General features: G+C 38.5%; 1 protein-coding gene across 2 annotated transcripts in view; it reads left to right on the forward strand.

The window, feature by feature from the left end:
- The first annotated feature begins 8,119 nt into the window (after positions 1–8,119).
- The window catches only part of TMEM196 (transmembrane protein 196), a 57,209-nt gene continuing 44,236 nt past the window's right edge, over positions 8,120–21,092 (forward strand). The window contains exon 1 of one of the 2 annotated variants that reach the window (XM_075557584.1): positions 8,120–8,284. In XM_075557584.1, coding sequence (XP_075413699.1) covers positions 8,120–8,284 — 165 coding nt within the window. The remainder of the gene's footprint in view (positions 8,285–21,092) is intronic. The other variant, XM_075557585.1, reaches the window with a different exon arrangement.

The raw sequence follows: 21,092 nt of genomic DNA on the forward strand, positions 1-21,092 counted from the left end.
ATCTGAATATTAAAAGTCAAGGACCCTTAAGAAACTACTCCCATAACCTATTTAGTTATCTCTACTCTCTTCTCATGTATTATGTTTATGTCTTTATAATTGTCAGTATATAATTTCATATATATTTATAAATAGTATAAACCAAAAAAGCCACAGTCATTGAATGAATTCTGATTCATAGCAGCACTAGAAGACAAAGTAGAATCGCCCTGGGGATTTCCCAAAATTGTAATTCTTTACAGGACTATGTTGTTGTTGTTTTTAGATGCCATCAAATCAGCTCTGACCCACAGCACAATAGAAAGAAGCACTGTGTTTTCTTGCTATGCCTAAACCCATAGATGCAGTCACTGTGTCAATCATCTCATCCAGGGCCTTACTCTTTTTTGCCATCTTTCCACTTTACCAAACATGATGTCCTCTCTAGGGACTGGTATCTCCTGGCAATATGTCCAATGTATGAAATATGAAGTCTTTCCATGCTTGCCTCTAAGGAGCATTCTGGCCTTACTTCTTCCAGAAGAAGTAAATGGTTTTTCCATTTAACAGTTCATGGTATTTCAATATTCTTCTCCAGCACCAAGTCAAATGCATTTATTCTTCTACAGTCTTCTTTATTCAATGTCCAACTTCCACATATATGTGATGCAATGGAAATACCATGCTCGGGTCAGGTGCTCCTTAGTCTTCAAAGTAACATCCTTGTTCTTCAATAGTCTAAAGAGATCTTGTGCAGCCAATTTAGCCAATGTGTACATATTTTGACACCTCTTTGATGAGCATTGACTGTGGATCCAAGACAAAATCTTTGACAGCTTCAAATTTCTCTCCATTTATCATGACGTTATCTATTGACCCAATTTGCGAGGATTTTGGTCTTCCTTAAATTGAGTTGAAATCCATACTGAAGGCTAAAATCTTTGATTTTCATCATCAAATGCTTCAAATCTTCCTCACTTTCAGCAAGAAGGTTGCATCATCTACATATTGCACGTTGTTGGTAAGCCTTCCTGCAACCCTGATGCCATATTCTTCTCTACATAATCTAGGTTCTCTGATGATTAGCTCATATACAGATTGAAAAACATGGTGAAAGGATACAACCCTGACACACACCTTTCATGATTTTAAAACATGGAGTAGTCCCATGTTCTGTTTACACAAATTCCCATGATCCATGTGCCACTTCTAAATGAACACAGTGAAATTCCGGAATTCCCATTCTTCTCAAATTTATCCATAATATTATGGCCCACAAAGTTGAATGTCTTTGTATCATCAATAAAATGCAAGTAAACAACTTCTGGCATTCTCTGCTTTGAACCAAGATCCCTCTGACATCAACAATGACATCTCTTGTGCCATGTCTTCTTTGGACTCTGGCCTGACCTAGCAGTTCCCTGTCAATGAACTGCTGCAACTGTTGTTAGGTTATTTTAAGCAAAACTTTACTGGAGTGCAGCATCAGTGACATAGTTCTATAGTCAGAGCATTCTGTTGGATCACCTTCCTTTGGGATGAGCACAACTATGGATCTCTTCCAGGCACTTGGCTAACTAGCTGTCTTCCAAATTTCCTGGAAAAGATGGGTGAGTGTTTCCAGTCCTTCCTCAGCTTTCTGAAACTTTTCAGTGGGTATTCCATCAATCTGTGGCGCCGTGTTTTTGGCTAATGCATTCAGTGCAGTTTGAACTTCTTCGTTTAGCACGATTGTTCTTGTTCATATGCTACCTCCTGAAATAGTCAAATGTTGACTAATTGTTTTTGGTACAGTGACTGTGTATTTGTTCTATCTTTAAGCTTCCTGCATAATTCAATATTTTCCCTAAGGAATCTGTCAAAAATGTTTATGGAGTGTGCTAGATATTCATGATCTTAAAACGGAATATAGAACTTATATATTTATTTTATTTAATAGATGTTAGTCTTTATATTTCTGGTACAATTTTTGCGATATTTTATCTTTTTTAATATAGTCAGTATTTTTATAGAACATTTTTGTATTTTCCATTTGCTGTCATTGGATAATCCTACCTTTATTTTTTATTTTAAATATGTACACAGAATATGCCTGGGCTTTCTCATTTTGTTTTTGTTTTCCTGCTAATATCTCTTTTAATTTTAATGTTTAGTCTATTGATGTTTAATACATGTGACTTTTATTAATGTTGTTGGATATAGGTCTTACATTTTTATCATTTAATATTCTACTCAGATCCTCTGTTTTGTCTTATTTGCTTTCATGTGTTCCTTTTTCTCCTACCATTTATTTGAATTGCAAATATTTTTAGAATGCCACATAACTTTATATTCTGGCTTCTTAGCTACATTTCTATAACTTACATATATAGTTTTATATTTTTTAAGTTTTACTGTGAGAATTAAAACACATTATTAGCACCCAATGATTGAAATTATGTTCATATTTTTGTTAGCATATGTTTCCTTCCGTGTTCCAACTTATACATTGTATATTGCTATGATTTAATACTCATGGTGATTCATTCTTTAGTGTGAAATCTGCTTATTTCAAACATAGTATTTTTTATCTCATATGTGATAATTTCATCTGTAAAAGTATATTTTGTGTTATAGCTTTCATTTTCTTCTTATATTCTTTTTATTTTCATATTTGAGCACATTCATAATATTTGTGATAACTTTTTAATTATTAATTTGGATTAATGCACATATCAAATCATTCCATAGTTCAATCACATCCAGAAGAATTGTACATTTACTACAACTACAACATTCCTTTTCCTAATGGACCCCTTGAGGTGATTACCCCTTCTGTGTTCCCCTCCCCTGCAAACACTTATTTCAATTGTTGACTCTATAGTTCCATCAACCCCTCAAAATGGAAAAAAACATACCCAAACAGTCAAGCGGGTGACCCCCAATGACGTAACACTTCTGAGATACCCCTTAATTTGTACAATCAAAAAAGCAAACAAAGCAATACACCCTAAACTACATAAGATTTTGGAACTAGATCAGGTCTTGCTTGCATCCTAGAGGGAATGTGTTGGGAAGTTTTAACTGTTCAAGTCAGGCTTCTTTCTGCCTTTGATCTTCTATATTCAACTTATTACTGTACTTCCTTTAGTGACCACCAGAGGTTTATTTCTTGTATAGTTCCACTAGTGAATCTTGCCCCCTACCCCCACTCACTTCTTGTCATGCATAGCCTTTTGCAAACCAGAGTCTCAGATTTTAGGCTCTAATACCAACCCCTGTCTTCAACTTTTAATTATATGTTGACAATCCTTCAGTGACTGATGATGATGTGCTTCTAGTTTTTAAAGTGTTTGCTGATTTCATTATTGCTGTCACTAGAGGATCTATGCCTATTACCTGACCTTTCTCCAGGCCTGGGTCACACGTGCCAGTTCCTCTTACTGATGGTATTTATCATACTGTGTACATAGCACATTTTACCTTGCTGCAGGGCAGGCTTTGCACTCTTCTTTAAGATGTATTCTGTCAAGTTAGTACAGAGCAGTTAAGTTGCTACTCTAGAGGGCTGTTTCTAGGGTTATTGATATTAAAAGATAAATAGGAATAAATAAAAATTGTACTACTCCCATACTATCTGTGGGAGACCAGGTTGACTAGAAAACAAATTCAGTGACACTCACATATGTGTTAGTAATTATGTATCATGAAAATATCCCAGGCAGTCCAACTCAAGTCCGTAAGTTCAATACTGGTCCATAAATCCCTCTTCAGCCTCATCCAGTCACAAGCAATGCAGAATGCAGGAATATTACAAGTGGGAAGCTACAAAGTCATGTGGATCCAGGTGGCAGTGGTAACATCACAGGGTTCTGGTAGCATCAGGAGGCTTAGCCAGCAAGAAAGTGAAAGCCAAGAGAGAAGGGGAGATTCCTAGGTCCTTCCTTCCGAGGCGGCACCATCAGGCTGTACTCTGGCTGACAGGCTGAATACCACCTATATACACTGTTATATAGCTCCTTCAGCTGCCATGAAATCGTATAACTGCAACACTATTCTTTCTCTCATCTTCACAAGTGTCAAAGTTATTATTGGATAATGACATCTTAACTATATTGTCAAGAAAAAGTCATAGGAAATTCTTTTTTAATCCTAATCATATTTTATCTTTAAATAAGAAAATAATCAAATCTCAATTTTTTTAGTTGAACCGCTTTCTCAAATTAGGTACAATTTTTTCAAGTCATTCTCATAACCAGATTAAAATAAATAAATTTCTAATACTTTATAATAACTAAATAGTTTATTTTCTTTTCACTAATATTCAACAGCACATTGACCCTTCAGTCCAGTACCAAGAGTCACCAGAAATTTGCTTGAGACTGTGAATCAGGTCTCACAATTAATCATTTGAAAGGTTTGGCACACCTTATACTAATTATTACATTAATCATATTTCCAACTATGTACTATGTTAAGACATGAAGTATGTACCGACCAACTCTTGCATTTTTACCATCCTTGTATTAAAATTTCTACAGCTCTAATTTGGGTAAATCTGTGTGTGAGATTGCAGAACTATAGAACACTTATTGACTATGCTCAAAAGCAGCAATTATGTATACTTTCTGCATAAGAATTACTTTGAAGTTCCTCACACATTCTCTGGTGTTGTGAAATCCAGCAGGCACCAAGCATGAGGCTTTCTTTACTATTGCTTTTGTTAAATTTGTAGAAGTATTGAGTCATTTATCAATGCTACTAGCTTTTGTGGGTACACTGTGTGATATGAAATCGGTGCATTTGGATTGTGATGCTTGTGAGGATAGCAAAAGTACCACGGCCTGCTAAAAAGACAAACCAATCTGTCTTGGAAGAAGTTCGACTGGGGGTGCTCCTTGGAGGCAAGGATGGTGAGACTTCATCTTACGTGCTTTGGACATGCCGTCAGGAGACACCAGTCCCTGGAGAAGGATACACCGGAGAAAGGCTGGGGACGGTAGAAGAGCAGCAAAGGAGAAGAAAGCCCTCACCAAGAAGACTGACATGGCAACCTTGGGCTGCACCATTGAGATCAAACATAAGAACATTTTTGAGGATGGCGTGAGGCTAGGCAAGGGTTTGCCCTGTTGTGCATGAGGCGCAACGACTTCAAACCAACCCGAGAGCAACTAACAGCAACATGGGGCCTGAAAAGAAAATCAAACTGGAGTGGTGGAGCTAGTGGTATTTGGATAGTTTACTTTGTGCGATTTTTTCTCTCCATTTGCTCTTTAATTCTAATTTTTTGTATAGAATGCCATTTAGGAACCCTTTCTCTTTCTTTATTCTCATGATTATGAAGGCATTTTAGATGTCTTCAGTTTATTGTGGCAGGAAATGCATATTACTTTAGAAGGCATGCAGAATAGACTTTGTCTCTCAGAGCAGGTATAATACAATTTTAACGATCCCTACGTCATTAATCATGTTTTATAGATAAATATGGGTTCTGTAGAATGAAAACCTAATTTTATATTGACTCAATTGTCAAAATGAATTGATGTTTTAAAAATTCCTATCAATATTATTGTTTAGTTCCACCCATTATAGTTTCCTTATAGATGAAAATTGAATTATTCATATGTATTTATTTTTCTGTCAGGGGGAACTTATATCAATGACCCCAGTTCACTCAAGATTGTTTATAATCAGTAATAAAATCGTGCTTTATGAAAACTAACAAACATACATGTAGTCATCAAAATCAGAGTTGAGAATTCAACCATAATGCATGACTTATTCATTACTTTATCCCTGTGAAATGTATCTACTATTGTTAACAACACATATATATTCACTACACAAATTAATGTCCCTTTCTATAAATAACACTCCTTCCTACATATCTTCATCAATCAAGTTATTTTTATAATCATTATAATTTGCCATTATTATTTTCCTCCTAGGGAAGAAGAATTTTTAAAAACAGTAAACTAAAATTTAATCAAGGCTTAGGCAAAGCAGGTGTATCTTATTTCTAGATATAAAGATCATTTAGACGGTTTCTGCAAGATTTACATAAAATAAATTGTTCTTCATTAAAGCAGCAATCTATATGAAAGCATTTTAACAAGTGTATATTTAAGGGTTTTCAAACACTGGAAAAGTGAACTCACTAATCATCATTCAACTTAAGTATCTAAATTGTTCTTCAGATACCACCTTAACTGACAACTCATGACGACCTATGAACTTGTAATTCAATCCTTGTTGCTTGGGGTTTTTTAAGGGAATAAGATTAGAATTTTAAAAAGATGTAAGACAAAAAAAAGATGTAAGACATAAGTAGATCACAGAGGAAATACGTGTGGTGCAGGATTGGATTTAAGCGACAAAACAAATCCAAAGAAAACCAAAACGTTCATATGCTACAAATTAATACCATTCAACTGGTATGCTCTCAAGATTGGGGGTTTAAGAAAGAAGCTTCTGAGCAGAGGGGATCTTTGTGTCGCACAATTTGTGTTCTCACTGGCGAAGGTGGCCTGGTCTAGTAGGAGCGGTGACCTAACCCAGTCTTCTTTTCTTTCTGTTTCCCTTGTATCTATCTCCCACTGGCAATCCAATTTTTCACACAGACGACAAACATATCTACTCCATTCATCTCTCCACTTCTGGGATCTCCTGGATGAAATGCCTGGCAGTTTTTCATTTACTGATGCACATTGTCATATATCGTTCTTCAATGAGCCAGAGTTTTTTGCAAAACAAATCCTCCCCAATGAACACTCAAATACTGGTAAATGCACATCTCTTGCATTTGTTTAAGTACACAGGGCCCCAGCCAGACTGGCCTGACAGTGCATCTCAGCACGTGATCAAGATCTCAAGCAGGAGCTAGAGTCTGCGAGCTGGGAATGAACAGGGACCATCCCACAGAAACACAGCCCTAGCCAACTGCTTCTTTGTCCCCAGGCAAGGAAGGTGACAGGTCTTGACATCAGGAGGGGCGTCTATTTAGAAGTAGACTTGATCCTTTCTCTTCTAGGCAGAGGAGTTCCTTGGTGAAGGTCTCCTGGACATCTAGTGAATTCTTGGTCAGGGTCCCCCACCCCCACCCCCTGGAATAACCCCCATACACACACACACACACACACACACACACACACTCTTAGTGAATTTACCATGGTGGCCTCTCTCTCTCTTTGTTCACTCCCCCCAATATCAAGAGTACACGCACAAGAAAGTTTTACACAAAACGAGCCCAACGTTGACGTAGGCATCGCCTCTGATCTCAGTTGGATCCCAGCCCAGAAGGGAGCCTGTGCCGAGGTAGGGAGCGCTGGGATCCCTGCAGCTTGGGTCCCGGGCGGGGCCGGTAAAAGGCAGCGAAGAGTATTGGTTCCAGACCCACAAATCCATCAGGCTTTTCCCTTCTCCGTCAACCACCTAAATCCCAATGAGGTCACTGCAATGAGAGAGAATTAGATCCAGAGAGGGGGGAGTGGAGGAGGACGACGAGAGGGAAGAAGAAAGCCAGACTCAAAGAGGCCATCAGACAAGGTCGCCCTTTCTGGCGACACAGCAACTGCTGGGAGCGTGGTGCTGAATGCCGTGTGCCTGTTCTGCCCGGGGGCCGGAGAGACTCGCAGAAACACTTGGTGTTAGCCCGAACACAAAGGAGAGGAGGCGTGGGGGAGCCGGAGAGGGGAGCTGTGAGCAGTCGCTCTTGGATCCCCGGGAAGCCAAACTCACGCCAGGAAAGAGCACGCGTGGAACCTACAAAGGTCCTGGAGGCAGAGGCGCCAGCGGTGCTTCCCGGCGGAGACTCGGGACGCGGCAGGACTCTGGACAGCTCCCTGGGAGCCGCCGAGTCCGGGCTGGTCCCTGCAAACCCTGCGTGGTCCTGCTCTCTTCCCTGCGACCACCGACCCGGGGCCGATCCTACCAGCCTCCGCCTCCGACCACCAGCCCGGGGCTGGAACACTCCCTTTGCCTCCGGCGCAGCCAGACGGAGACTCTGATTCCGGCGATTTACTCCTTGTTGGATAATGCTTCGCTGGTGAAGAAAAAGTTTTGGGGTCTGGTAGGGGGCAGAAGGGGGCCGGAGACTAGTGGAAGAAAGAAGGTGGAAGGTTGGTTCCCTGCCTGATCTGGAAGGGATGATGACCGAGGGAGGATGTGCACCAGCGGCCAGATTATTGGAAGCCTCTTGGTGCTGTCCGTGCTGGAGATAGGGCTGGGGGTGTCCAGCGTGGCCGTGGGAGCGGTCAGCTTCAGCCTGGCTCTCCGAGAGCACAAGCCGCAGCTCGGAGACTCGTCCCCGGTATGGAGCGGGGTGTGTGTACGTTGAGCCATTTCACTCTCTCTTTACCTCCTTACGATGATGGTCAGTGTGCGTGCCCTAGTCCCTCCTGGGGAAGAAATTCATACACGATCGCAAGCTTACCTTTTCTTTAGAACTTGTCTATTTATTTATTTGTTTGCTTATTTGTTTATTTACCTGTTTATTTATTTATTTATTTTTATGAATGACCTGGGCTTAATATTGAATGCAATGGCTTGGTTTAAAGTTGGGGGCTGAGGGGCAGGCAGGTCCCCCTGGCTGGTTTTGTAGGGGATTGCCCCGTGGTATTGATGAGGGCCTCCAGCCTAGGGAGAGCACACTCCCTCAGCCTCTTGTCTGTGGAAAGGATCATGTTCCATTTCCTTGTGCCAGGAATGAGCAGGGGTACATTTATGGATTTTTCTCAGGCCAGGAGTACCCCAGGTGTACCAAAGGCTCCATTGATGTTCCTGATAGAGCAACGGGGGATGAGTGTGGATGCCAGGATTGGAATCACATTCATGCTGCTCTTCGTTCTTTCTTGCTAGTTTTGTGACACTGCACATCTGGAAATCCTTTTGTAAGGGATAGGCAGTGAGTTTCCCCCGCGGTATGGAATGCAGCTACATTCTGATTGACGGATGGTCAGCCTAGAGAACCCACTGCTCAGAGAGCACTTCCGATCTTCTTTAGGTCATGTAGCAGACCCATCATTAACTTAGGGTAAATTTAGGAAAGTCTTCGAGGCCCACTTTCCCCTCTAACAATCCATAATATAACCCGTTGTGGGCCTAATTGTTAAAAACAAGGTTTTTTCTCCTTCCAGTCAGAGGTGCCATATCCTTCAGGGTCTCCAGCTTAATTCTTTCAGGCTAACTTAGTAGGATGATATCCTTTGTTGCTGACAATTCATAGGGGTGACTAATAATCATGAGTTCCTGACTTGATCTTTAAGTAACTGAGATACATTATTTACTTAAAACTTCAAGAAAAATTCTAAAGTGTCTAATTTTGAAGGATACACTAGCATTCTTAAAACTGATAGAATTATGTTTTAGAGAATTCACATTTTGGTTTTATTGTTCAAAGTTTGGTGAGGTTTTGAATTTTCAGAAATATAAAGAGAGAAAAAAAGAAAAAAGGAAAATGGTATTTAATTCTAACCTGAAAATAATGGAAGAATATTTATTCTAGATCCAATAATAAGTTATTACTAACCTGCCCCAAATTATCATTTTTCTTATCTAGCAGTTCTTATCAATGCAAACATTACATTTCAATGTTCATGATAAAAGGAAAACCTTTATCTGATAATGGTATATCTTATATGTGGTAATGATTATTTTGATAAAGACAGCAATGATTATTGATGTTGTTAGTACTATTGTTCTTGAAATGGAAAATTAAGTTAAAATTTCTATTGGGCAACTATGAAAATTAAATTTAATATTAATGTTTAGTTAACAGTTAGGAGGGAGAAACTTCAAATATTTCTCAAATCATTCTACCTTTGAAATTCAATAATTGAGTGAATAACAAAGATAGTCTCTAAATAATGTTACAATGTCCAGTTTACAAATTGCATTTGTTTAGCATTTATAAAAGAAAAATAAATCATGCCTTTTCACTCCAAGATGAGTTAATATAAAGTTTAGTTTCCATATGTGTATACATAGGCAAACATGTAAACAACTCTGTGGAAGGGAAATAAATCAGTCATAACTGAATAGTTGTTATCAAAAATAATTTTTTACTAATTAACATACCCCAAAATTCATGTGGGTCATGCCACAATAGTTTTGGATCCCATTGTCTTTCCAGTAAAGTGAAATAACGCATTTGACTGAGTGAATGGAGTACTTAAAGAGTTGATAATTTTTATAAACTAAAGAATTTTGATTTGTGAAGAAATAAATATTCAATCGGTAAATTATACCTATTAAATTATAGGTGGTAAACTGATGTTTTTCTTCTTCTGATGAACTCTTTCCATAATGGCATCATGTCATAAATACATGTATAACCCCCTGTGCTATTTACTATAGAAAGTATAATGATGAACCAAAATACTGTTCTTCCTAGTGAATAAAGGAAGATGGGGCAAAACTAAGCTTATTATCAGTGAGAAATTAGAGTTTGATATAATTTCTCAGAGAGCTATAGGGGCCTATGAAACAGAGAGATCTTAAAATAGTTCGTGGGCTATTCATGGGTGAAAGTGCATCCTGCTCTTGACAGTTTATTGGAACTTGGCATCACATTGCTTATTCATCTATCACAGTGCACAGTCTGGAGTTCATACCTGGGTATAACTTCCACATCTCCCATTTACTAGGCGAGGTGACTAGCCAGTGTGCTCCTGTATCAAGTAAGAATGAAAGTCGTACCTGACTCTTAGTGCTGTTAGAAAGCCCACATGAGATCATTCTCTCTGTGAGAGCAAATTCTACCTGAGGGAAAACAGAATTAGTAGGCTGGCCATAGAGGGTTCGAGAAATTCTTTAAGGAAGCAAGGACAAAGGTGGGGCAGAAAGGCATGTAAACCAGAAAGAGAAACCCCAAACCAAACATATTTCAATCAAGTTGATTCCAACTCATAGCGACTGGATGGGATGAGGAGACTGAGTTCAGTGGTGCCAGTGGTAAACGGGATAAAAGAGATGAGGGCTGATCAGGGGATGCTGGGTTCCAGTCTGAGGCAGCAGATTTATCTATTCTTTTCTTAATAATGATAATACTAGTGCTCATATCTCACTGACACTTCAAGGAGAAGGAAGGGGAGTAGATAAAATGATGAATCTGTTTGGTAATTTAAGAATTTAAAATCTGCATTATTTATTCACATGAGTTCAGATGTTACAATAATTAAACTGGTCAGGGAAGTCTATATTCAGGTTTATGTTTATCAGTCCAAAGGCAATTTTGGAACACATTAATATCATTGTTCTGAGATTTCTGAGATATACTTTAGGATTGAACAGAAATAAAGGCTGTGCTCTGAAGAGATTATTTCTTATTTATGGTCTAAACAGAGCTTTTGTTCCAGGAAATGGACATTGAAGATCTAGGCAATAATTTGATGTGTCCCCAAACTTATAAATAAATAAAAAAGCTTAGAATAAAATTAAATCAAGGTAAAGGGTTTAAAATCCTTAAGATAGATAACTATACTAATTATGTTCATTCACCTTTTAATAATTGGAAAAGGAATGGTTTCCAAGATGGTGAATCTTGATAGGAATGACACCCTTAACTACCACCTGCATATGAAATGTAAAGGATTCGTACAACTTGCTTCATGTTCAGGCTTCCAAGTTCCTGTGTGGTCTTAGGGGAGTCATTTTTCTCAGTCGCCAGAGCATCACCTTAATGGGAATGGACTGGATTCAGTAGTGCGCATATTTCTGGATCTTGGAGAATCAGAGCAACAAACTGAGTTGTATTTGGTATATAGTATGCTATAATTCCATCCATCTAGAATAATCATTATATACAATTTAATTTAGTAAAAAAACCTCTCTAAGTCCCAAATGGAAACCACTAAGTAACCTTTAAAATATTAAAATTTTCCATGTCTGATCTTATAAAGTTGGAGTGATTTTTAATTGCTCATTTTCCAAAACAATGATTGTTTTGTATATTATTATTTTATTTTCCTTATGGTTGTAAGCAAAAGTTAAAGCACAATCAAGATGTATACCTGTTCTTTGAACTCCTAATTCACCATGGCGGTGACTCAACCAGTCAAAATACTGTTCAATTTCACCTTCTATACAACTGATTCACATCATAGCAACATAAATGAGAGACTGTATACAAATAAAAGCTGCTCTAAAATATTGTTTCATATTTGCATCTTCCCAATGTATTTAATTAAAAATAAACAGAACAATAAATTTAAAGAAGCCGTGAAAAGAGTTACTTCAAATATATACAAATTTGGATTTATAACCAAATAATACAGCCTTTTTCTCCAAGCTCACCCACAAATGTAAAGAATTTCTGATATTTCAACAGTACCTCTATCTTTGGAAAAATATTTACATGTATGTTTTATGCTCCATTTTAGAATTACTTTTAATGACACAAGTAATTAATAAGTTAACCTTCTAACAGTTTTTAAAAATCATCAATACAGTTTTCTTCCTTATCATCTTTTCAAATTTAACATTACAAATTTAAAATGTAAAAATCTCATAGATATCTCCCCAGACATAAGTATTGTTTTAGACATATTGATTAACTTTGCATCAAGTTTCTGGATATAATGAAGCTAATTTATAAAGTCTGACAGATAAGAATCTCTTCTTTTTATAACTCACACTCAAGTGCTATTAGTTAAGTGCTACTCATTTTCTGGGAAAATATAGCTATTATTCAGGGAATCATACTGTAGCAAAAAACAAAACAAACAAAAAACACGTAAGTATATTTCATTTCTGGTGTTTATTGACAATGGAATGATACAACAAAGATAATGAGTTTCATCATGACCCAATGACATTTATTTTAGATTTCATCCATTTATAATTGGTATGCATTATAATTTCTCTTCAGAGTCTATGACAATGTCTGTTTTGGGATCCTGACTTTTATCCAAGGATATAACTGGTCTTGAAGCCTTTGCCTTAGAAATATTAGAGTTATAAGTGATGTTGTTTGCCTGTGTTACCCACTCATTGATAGTTTGGTTGAAAAATATAACCAGAATAAGGGCAAACTTCTTCATCTGGATGATGTATGCATAAAAGTTCTAGTAGAATCTCTGTACTGTCTGTATTATTAGCCAGAACCACCAATATATTCTTTTACTACAGACCAGTAATTTAACATTTTGGGATATTTACAAAGCCCCCTGCTAGCACTTAATGTTTTGGCATATGAGAAACATGATACAACCATCCAACATAAAAGAAAATGTTCATTTTGAGCCTTGATAAAAAGTAGAATAGATTTTAGCATGCCTACAGACAGACAAAATCCCTGGGGGTAAAACTCCCAAGTATATGATCAAATGATGATGTATCAGAAACTTCTGACTTGAACAAAGAATTATTGTGATATGAACAAAATTTTATATCGTGACTCATTTTCAAATACATACACACATGAATATATTTTTAATCTAAATTTATTAATTTCAATAAATTTTTTATACCTAAATAATCAGAGACAGGAGTCCTGGGTATAACGGTTATCTGTTGATCTGCTAACTTCAAGGTCAGCGGTTTGAAACTACCAGCTGCTCCACATGAGAAAGCATGGGCCTTCTACTCCCTGGAAGAATGATGGCTGTGGAGACCCCCAGGGGCAGGGCTACCCTGTCCCATAGAGTTGCTAGGAGTCCAGCTTGATCTGATGCCAGTGAGTTTGTGTTTGAGTTTGAATCAGTTTGAAAGTTACTCAAATACCCAATTTAATTGTTTTAATAATTTAATCAAATTACCAGCCGTACAGCTATTTGCAGATAGGTGTTTCAGCATGCCAATGGCCAATGCCAGGATAATTAGGTCATGGGATGTAAAGACTGTCTTTTAGCATAGTTCTAGGAGAGAGAGAGAAAGGATTGCATTTGACTCCTTTCCTCTGTGATTTACAAAGCTTCTGGCTGAAGCAGAGATTGACATTCCATTGAATGACAATCATGTGATTCAGAAATCTCACGCAATAGAACAGCAATTCTGGCAGGTTCTTTATTTTTTTTCACTACTCAGAGTTTGCTTTTTTGTAACAGGAGGAACTAATAGTACTGATTTCACTGGGTTATGGGAAGATACGAAGACAACACACAGAAAGCCTGGGCCCAGAGAACTTTAGTTGTTACCCGTATTCTGCCGTCCTGTAGGCCTCTCCTTCACTTCCAGGCCCAAGTGCCCCCTGCTCTTTGCTCTTTGAACACTGGCTCTCAGCCTTTCTCTAAAACCTTTCATCAGCAGGACTTTGTCAGAAAGGCAGAATTAAAATGCAGGCAAATAGCTCTCATAAGGGTGTTTAACATCTTGGAGGCTTGCATGCTTGATTTGAACTACCTGTCTAGGTATTAAACCAAGCAATGCTTAATACATGTTTTATTGCTAAGAGGAACATGCAATATTTTCTAAACTTTACTCACAATCTATTATTAAATATTGGAGAAAATTATGGACTCAAGCAACAACAACAAAAAGAGAAGAAGGAATGGCAAGCCTTAAGTAGATCACTTTGGGAGTCAGGGTTTTGAGAACCTGTGGAAATAATGCTAGATATGATATATTATTTGTTCATTATAGACCAGGTACTTCCAAATACATCATTATGTCCAATATTAACAACGTTGTGAAGGATGTACAATTTTTCTAAGTTTATGTAAGGAATAAAGGAGCCTTTTTAGTGTGTTACATTGTTATTTAATCAGCCAAGTGAATATTTAAAGCCAGGTCAGTCTTATTTTAATTTTGTGCTTTTTCTACTCCATTTTTGGAACTTGGAAAAATTTTATGAAAAAATCATTCCTAGATAAGGCCTAACCAAATTATTTGCTCCTTAATCTAAATTATGAGTAAAGCATGAATTTGTTTTCCAGAAGAGAGATTGGCATAGTCAATTGATCAAAAATTAGTTAATTGGTCACCAATATCCCCATGATTTCAAATAGGACAACCTAAGGCATTGGATTTAATTTGTTCCTTCCCTCAATGCTTAAACTAAAAACTAAATTATCCCTCTCAAATGATCATTGGATAATAAAAGGTCAAGTCAATAAGACTCAAGACAACAAATTTAAATAGTTCTCAGTCACCAGCTCTTTGAGGCTTCTTCTAGGAGGGAGAATTTCATCTGGACCTCGTGGAATAGTCGAGATTCCAATGGACAGAGGAGAGATGAGAATATGCTCTTAAAACTATTGTCATGTGGATTGTTAGAAGAGTTGTAAGAGCCCGCAATAAAATGATTTATTAATAAAAAACCCTGTCATGTGTATAAAGTCATGCAAGGGGCAATGACAATAAATATCTGGGAGGGAATGAAGAGACCTGCATTGTTAGAGCAAAGATGCATGAGTATAATCTAAGTAAGGTGTCTACTTGTTAAAATAGCCCTGCTCTCGATTCTCCAGTAGATTTGGTGGGTTTGATGTGCAGAATCCAATCATAATGAGAACAAGGCAGTTGAGTCAGGTGTAATATACAGGGGAAATGAGGAGAGTGTACCTCTACCTTTACAAACCCAGCTACAGCTTCCACGGGCTTCGCTTTGGTGGCAGGCTTGGAAGCTTATAAATGCCTCTCTTCAATTATTCTCCAAGCTGTCTGATATATAAAAACTACAGCTTTTTAATTGGTGGGGAAATTAGCCTTTGGGAGAATAAGGACCTTTGTTCACTTTCTAGCTATAGCTTGTTCTAGTTATTTAAACCTAAATGTATGATATCAAAGAGCAATCTCTTTATTCGTCTGAATAGTAGTACTCATTATCTATCTCAAGGAGTTATTCTAAATAGTAAATGTAATCATTACATAAGGGACTTGGCACGTGTTCGTTTTCAATAATGATATCTGGTGCTTGACAACTGCACACTCTTACCATTTCCTGGAAATTCATACTCAGTGTCTATTTGATGTTGCACATCCTTATTTTTATGCATCTCTGAAGTAGAGCTGATTGTAAGCCCATTGAAGACACTGGCTTTGCATTTTGTGCTGGATGATGTTTGGGTATGTGCTCTCTTGAGGAAATGGGCGTTGTTCACACTGATACTGCTAATGGTGAGCTATGACTTAACTGCATGTACCAGGGATAACTTGCTTAAGCCAATGTTGTGATAAAGAGATTCTATTTTTATTTGTTTTGTAAATTTGAGAGAGTGTTTGGTTCTCTCATTGTCTTTTATGTTCAACCTTCTTTATTCTAGGTTTGCTTTGTTTTTGTGTGGAGTGATGTTTTTGTTTTTCAGTATTTGGGTTTGGTTATCTCATTATTATTTACTATGATATTATTATTGACTAGGATATTAGTATTCATAGTTCTCTCTCCACTTGTCTCCTGATAATTACTTTACTATTTGATTACCCTAACTAAGGAACTAAAGCAAAAATAAAAATAAGGGTGATGTCAATAATAAGAGCAATGGCAACTTATATTTATGACATATTATACATACTAAATACAAGCAAACAAACTAAACACCTGCCATCTAGTTGATTCTGATTATATCCACCCACTTTGACAGTGTCGAATAGCCCCTGTCCGTTTTTGAGACTGTAACTCTTTATAGGAGTAGAAAGCCTGGTCTTTCTCATTTGGAGCTGGCTAGTGGCTTTGAACTACTGGCCTTGCAGTTAGCAGCCTATCTTGTAACCTCTACACCACTAGGGCTCCTAATGATGTGCTATATATTCCTTGTACATTCCAACCGTGTTCATCATATAAGAATCTGAAGCATTTCACTGATTTTCTGAAGATTAGGAATTGAAATAAGCAATAGAGGTGACATAAAAGCCTAACTTTACCGAATAGTGTGTGTGTGTGTGTGTGTGTGTGTGTGTGTGTGTGTGCGTGTGTGTTTTAGAGAGGTAGAGAGTTAAACAAACTTTAGTTGATATTCGTCTCTGGTAAGCAACGGAAGCCACATTGATACTGTTGATACCCTGAGTTGGTTCAAGTTCATAAGGCAACTAACTACCCTTTGTGTAGTGCTAGCTTATTTCCATAACTACTTGCCAATCAAAGTCTGCCATGAATGCTGAAAATACAATTACATGTTGTGTTAACAATTCTTGGGAAGAGCATAATTCCCATGCTCTAATCCCCTGAGGTAGCTGGCTACTTTCAACTCTTAGGATAGGCCACAAATGGATATAAAACTAGCGTGCACACACGGGAATTTTTCTTGTTTAAAATTCAACGTCTGTGTGTTCTATTGTGCGATCATTTTTACATGGGTGGAGTTGTGAGGGTTCTGTTCTGTTCTAGTCATTGATCCACAAAACCACTCACTATTTCTGTCCTAGGGTTGCAATAAATACCTAAAGGGCTTGTTAAATATTACTTAATAATCAGGACTGGCCCATAATGATGGTGAACGCCAGTAGCTCTGTGAGTGAAGCATTGGACTGCTAGCCTCAAGGTCAGTTATTCAAACACACCAGCTATCCCACAGGAGAGAGAAGGATAAATCTGTGTGTGTGTGTGTGTGTGTGTGTGTGTGTATCTATCCAAGCAAGATCAATATGTGATCATAAACCAAGTGCAGGCCACAAGGTTTGCACACATCAGTGTTTGTTTGCTTGCTATATTTATTTTCCACTCCTCCACCCAGCACTGAACAGCAGTCTGTTTCTTTTGTTATTAAAATGAACAAACAAAGAAACAAATGAAACACCTCACTGCTGACTCATAGAGATCCTGTGCAAAAGACTAGCTCTACCCTTGCAGGTTCCCCCAATTTTGGCTGCACATCTTCCAGTGGTTTTGAATTGTTTGCCTTTCAGGTCGCAGCCTAACTTGCAACCACTTTACCACCAGGGCTCTGGTTGTTTTGTTATGAAAATATTTCATCTTGATTCTTTTCAAAATTGTGGGCTCATAGAACAAACACTTGTCTTTATGGGATCCACTGACTTGACTCAGTATGCTTGTCAAACCCAGCCATGTCGTGAGGTGGTTGGCAGTTTTGACATTATTCTTTTGTGTTAGATAATGCCCATCCTTACTCTTTTGCGATGGTGTTATCACTCCCATGGAAATTCATAGTCTCAGAAGCAGACCTACTCTGTCTTACACAGGGCTCACTTTGAGTTGGAATTGACTAGATGACAGTGGCGGCGGCGGTGCTGTTGCGTTGTATCGCATTACATCATCTAGGTTTATTTTAAAGACATCTGGAGGTACTGTGTGACAAGCGTTAGGTTGTTTGACAACCTCCAGGCCATAAGATCAAACCCACCAACTGCTCAAAGGGAGAAATTAAACTGTCTGTTCCCATAAATATTTACAGTTTTGGAAACCCAAGAAAGGGTCGCTAAGAGTCAAAATAGACTTAATGACAGTGGATTTGCTTTTAATGTAAGTTCTGTTTACTGTTATTTTACAAGAAAGAATCTTATACATAAAAGCACAAACAAAAATCATACAAATGTGAATGACCTATGTGAATGTAAAACATTATACGGAGGTCCTTTTGTGTGTGCAAAGTTGGAGTTACCATAAGTAGACCATTATTAATAGCAGTATCTATTATTAGATTCTTTTCTATTGTTAGATTTTTAACAACTGAATGCATCTCCTTTTATTTCCCTTCAGAGGTAACCACTATCTTAAAACTTTATATAAATTTGGATTGTAAAAATGTATTTATTAGTTTATTGTATTTGGATAAGAGATGACAAAAAGCAATTTATACTCAGGAGATAAACTCTTCTGGTTTTATTGCTGCTGACTATCTCAGAAACAGTTTATGTTTTAGAGAGTGGTGTGAATAATAAGTGAAATCTAAGTTTCAGTTGGCCAATTAAAACTTAAATATACTGTAAATTCAAAATCTCTCTTTCCCTGAATTTTAAAATGCAACTTAACATTTTCCCCCTAACACCATCAGAGCAGAAACAGCGCTCAGAAACAAAGCGTTATTTATTTAGCATGCTGAAACTATTCAAAAGATTATCTTATGAAAATAAAAGCTCTCACGAAGCAGAAATGAAGCAGAACACAATGTGTGGTGGACCGAGCACTGCCAGAGAAGATGGCATCCGCAGACACTGCGGGGCAGATGTCAATGGGAGGCACACTGGGAATCTAGGCTGATTTCGTCTTCTGGGAGAACGTGGAGTCTGGGTCAGTGGGGAGTTTGTGGGATGTTTGGGTTTGGGTTTATTTAGAATAGCTTGCCATGCCAATCAGCGACCTTGTCGGAAGACTTCTGAAAGTCAGTCTGGTGTGGTTTCGGTTGCTGTGCAGCCTCTGAAGTGCCCTAGTCGCCTGCGCTGCATCCCTGTGTCACATCACAGGGTGTTCTGCCCAGTTCTCTCTGGAGAGCTTCGCGTGTAATCGCTGTGTTTACTGTGTCGCTGTCGTTAGGTGCCTTCAAGTCTGTGAGACAGAACGAAGCGCTGCCAGTCCTGCGCCCTCCTCACACAGGGTCTGTTGTGTGAGTCCCCTGCGGCAGTCGCTGTGTGGATCTATCTTGTCAAGGACCTTCGACCTCTCTGTCGCTGCCCCTCTGCTTTCCCGAGGATGATGTCCTTCTCCAGGGACTGGTCTCCCCTGTCGTCGTTCGGTTAGTTGAGGTGTTCTGACTCGGGTTGACCCTGTGCACAGGTGAAGGAAATGCTGGGTCCCTGCACCATCCTCAGATGCATTGCTACGTTTGAGTCCTCTTTCAGCCACTGTGTGATCCATCTGGTTGAGGGTCTTCCTCTTTTTTCACTGTCTCCCCACTTTCCCAAGCATGATGCCCTTCGTTCTCTAGGGTCTGGTCTTTCCTGGTGCCTCAGTTGCCTTTGATTCCGTGCGTGACCTGCTAAGTCACCAAGATGGCTCGGAGCTGGTGGCAGGCAATGTATCACATCTATAGATGGGCATGTCATCCTCTTAGTACTTGATTGCTCCACGTGCAGTTAATTATAGCTCTGAAAGGTCATGGGACTTTTTTAAAGACGTCCATTGACTCTATTCCAGGTGCACTGGTTGTGCTATTTTCTGGAATGCAGGGGAGGTGATACGTACATCAATCTGTCCCGCTGTGTGGAAATGCTTCAGTCTGTTGTATAAAATAAAAAGATTAATTTGAGCTTAAATGGAAAAGAGCACAGCATAATTACCATAGTTTTCTATGAACTAAGTAAAGGAAGGGATATAAATAGGAAAGTGGGAGAGTGGCTTATTTTAACAGATGAGCCCTACGCCAGCAGAGCAGAAGGATCGGGAAGGTGAAAGCAGAGCGCATGGGGTAGCTGTAAGCCTCATGAAGGCAGAAGGGAAAAAAATCAGGGAATGGGATGATAAAATACCTCAGCTCGGGGTCTGAGGCAATCCTCCACCCCGCCCCGGCTCCCCACCAGGTGGTAGGGTTATGAGGGTGCTCTAACATGTGTGGAAAACTGACTTTGAAAGACAATGGAATTTTCCCAGGAACTTCTACTAGACCACTTACATGATCAGTACAAGCACATCAAGCTTGAGGTCCTTGGTCACACTCGATGGGCCCCAGATCCATGGTCTGCACTGAGTTGGGGTGAGTCAGGAAGAGGAACAGCAGATTGTGCAGAAGAAGAACTCTGCTGGAATCAAGGGGATCAGGTTCCTGTTGTCATTCCCATGAGCCAAGGGTTTGGTTTCATCTTCCCATTTCCTATAAAACTTAGTCAACAAATCTTGATTCCACAACTTCTTTGTTCTGTGCTCTGAGTTAGGTCCTGAAAATATAGTAGGGATTCGAATAACCATGGTCTGTAAACTGCAGAAGCTCAATGTGTAAAGGAACATAACCATTGAACAATGATTATGGAGATTAATAATTATAGGTTTCATCACTTGAAATAAAAGAAAATAGAGACTTTTGAGAGGATGTGACAAGAGAACTTTATTAACCCTGTAGAAATAAGAAAATAATCTCTAAGGAATCAATATTTTCTGAAAGATGATGAGCCAGTATTGAGATGGAAATGAGGAAGAGCACTACTTCAAGGGGAAAGGCACTGAGGCAGAAAAGGCTTGGTGTGTTTGAGAAACTAAAGAAAGGCCAGAAAAAATTAAAATTTGCAAAGTGAAGATAAGGAAGAAAGTCCCGGGTAAGGTGGAGAAGCAGGCAGAATTGAAAGAACACATCGGGTTTTATACCCGTTCTACA

The sequence above is a fragment of the Tenrec ecaudatus genome, chromosome 9 (genome assembly GCF_050624435.1).
Source record: "Tenrec ecaudatus isolate mTenEca1 chromosome 9, mTenEca1.hap1, whole genome shotgun sequence".
NCBI lineage: Eukaryota > Metazoa > Chordata > Mammalia > Afrosoricida > Tenrecidae > Tenrec > Tenrec ecaudatus.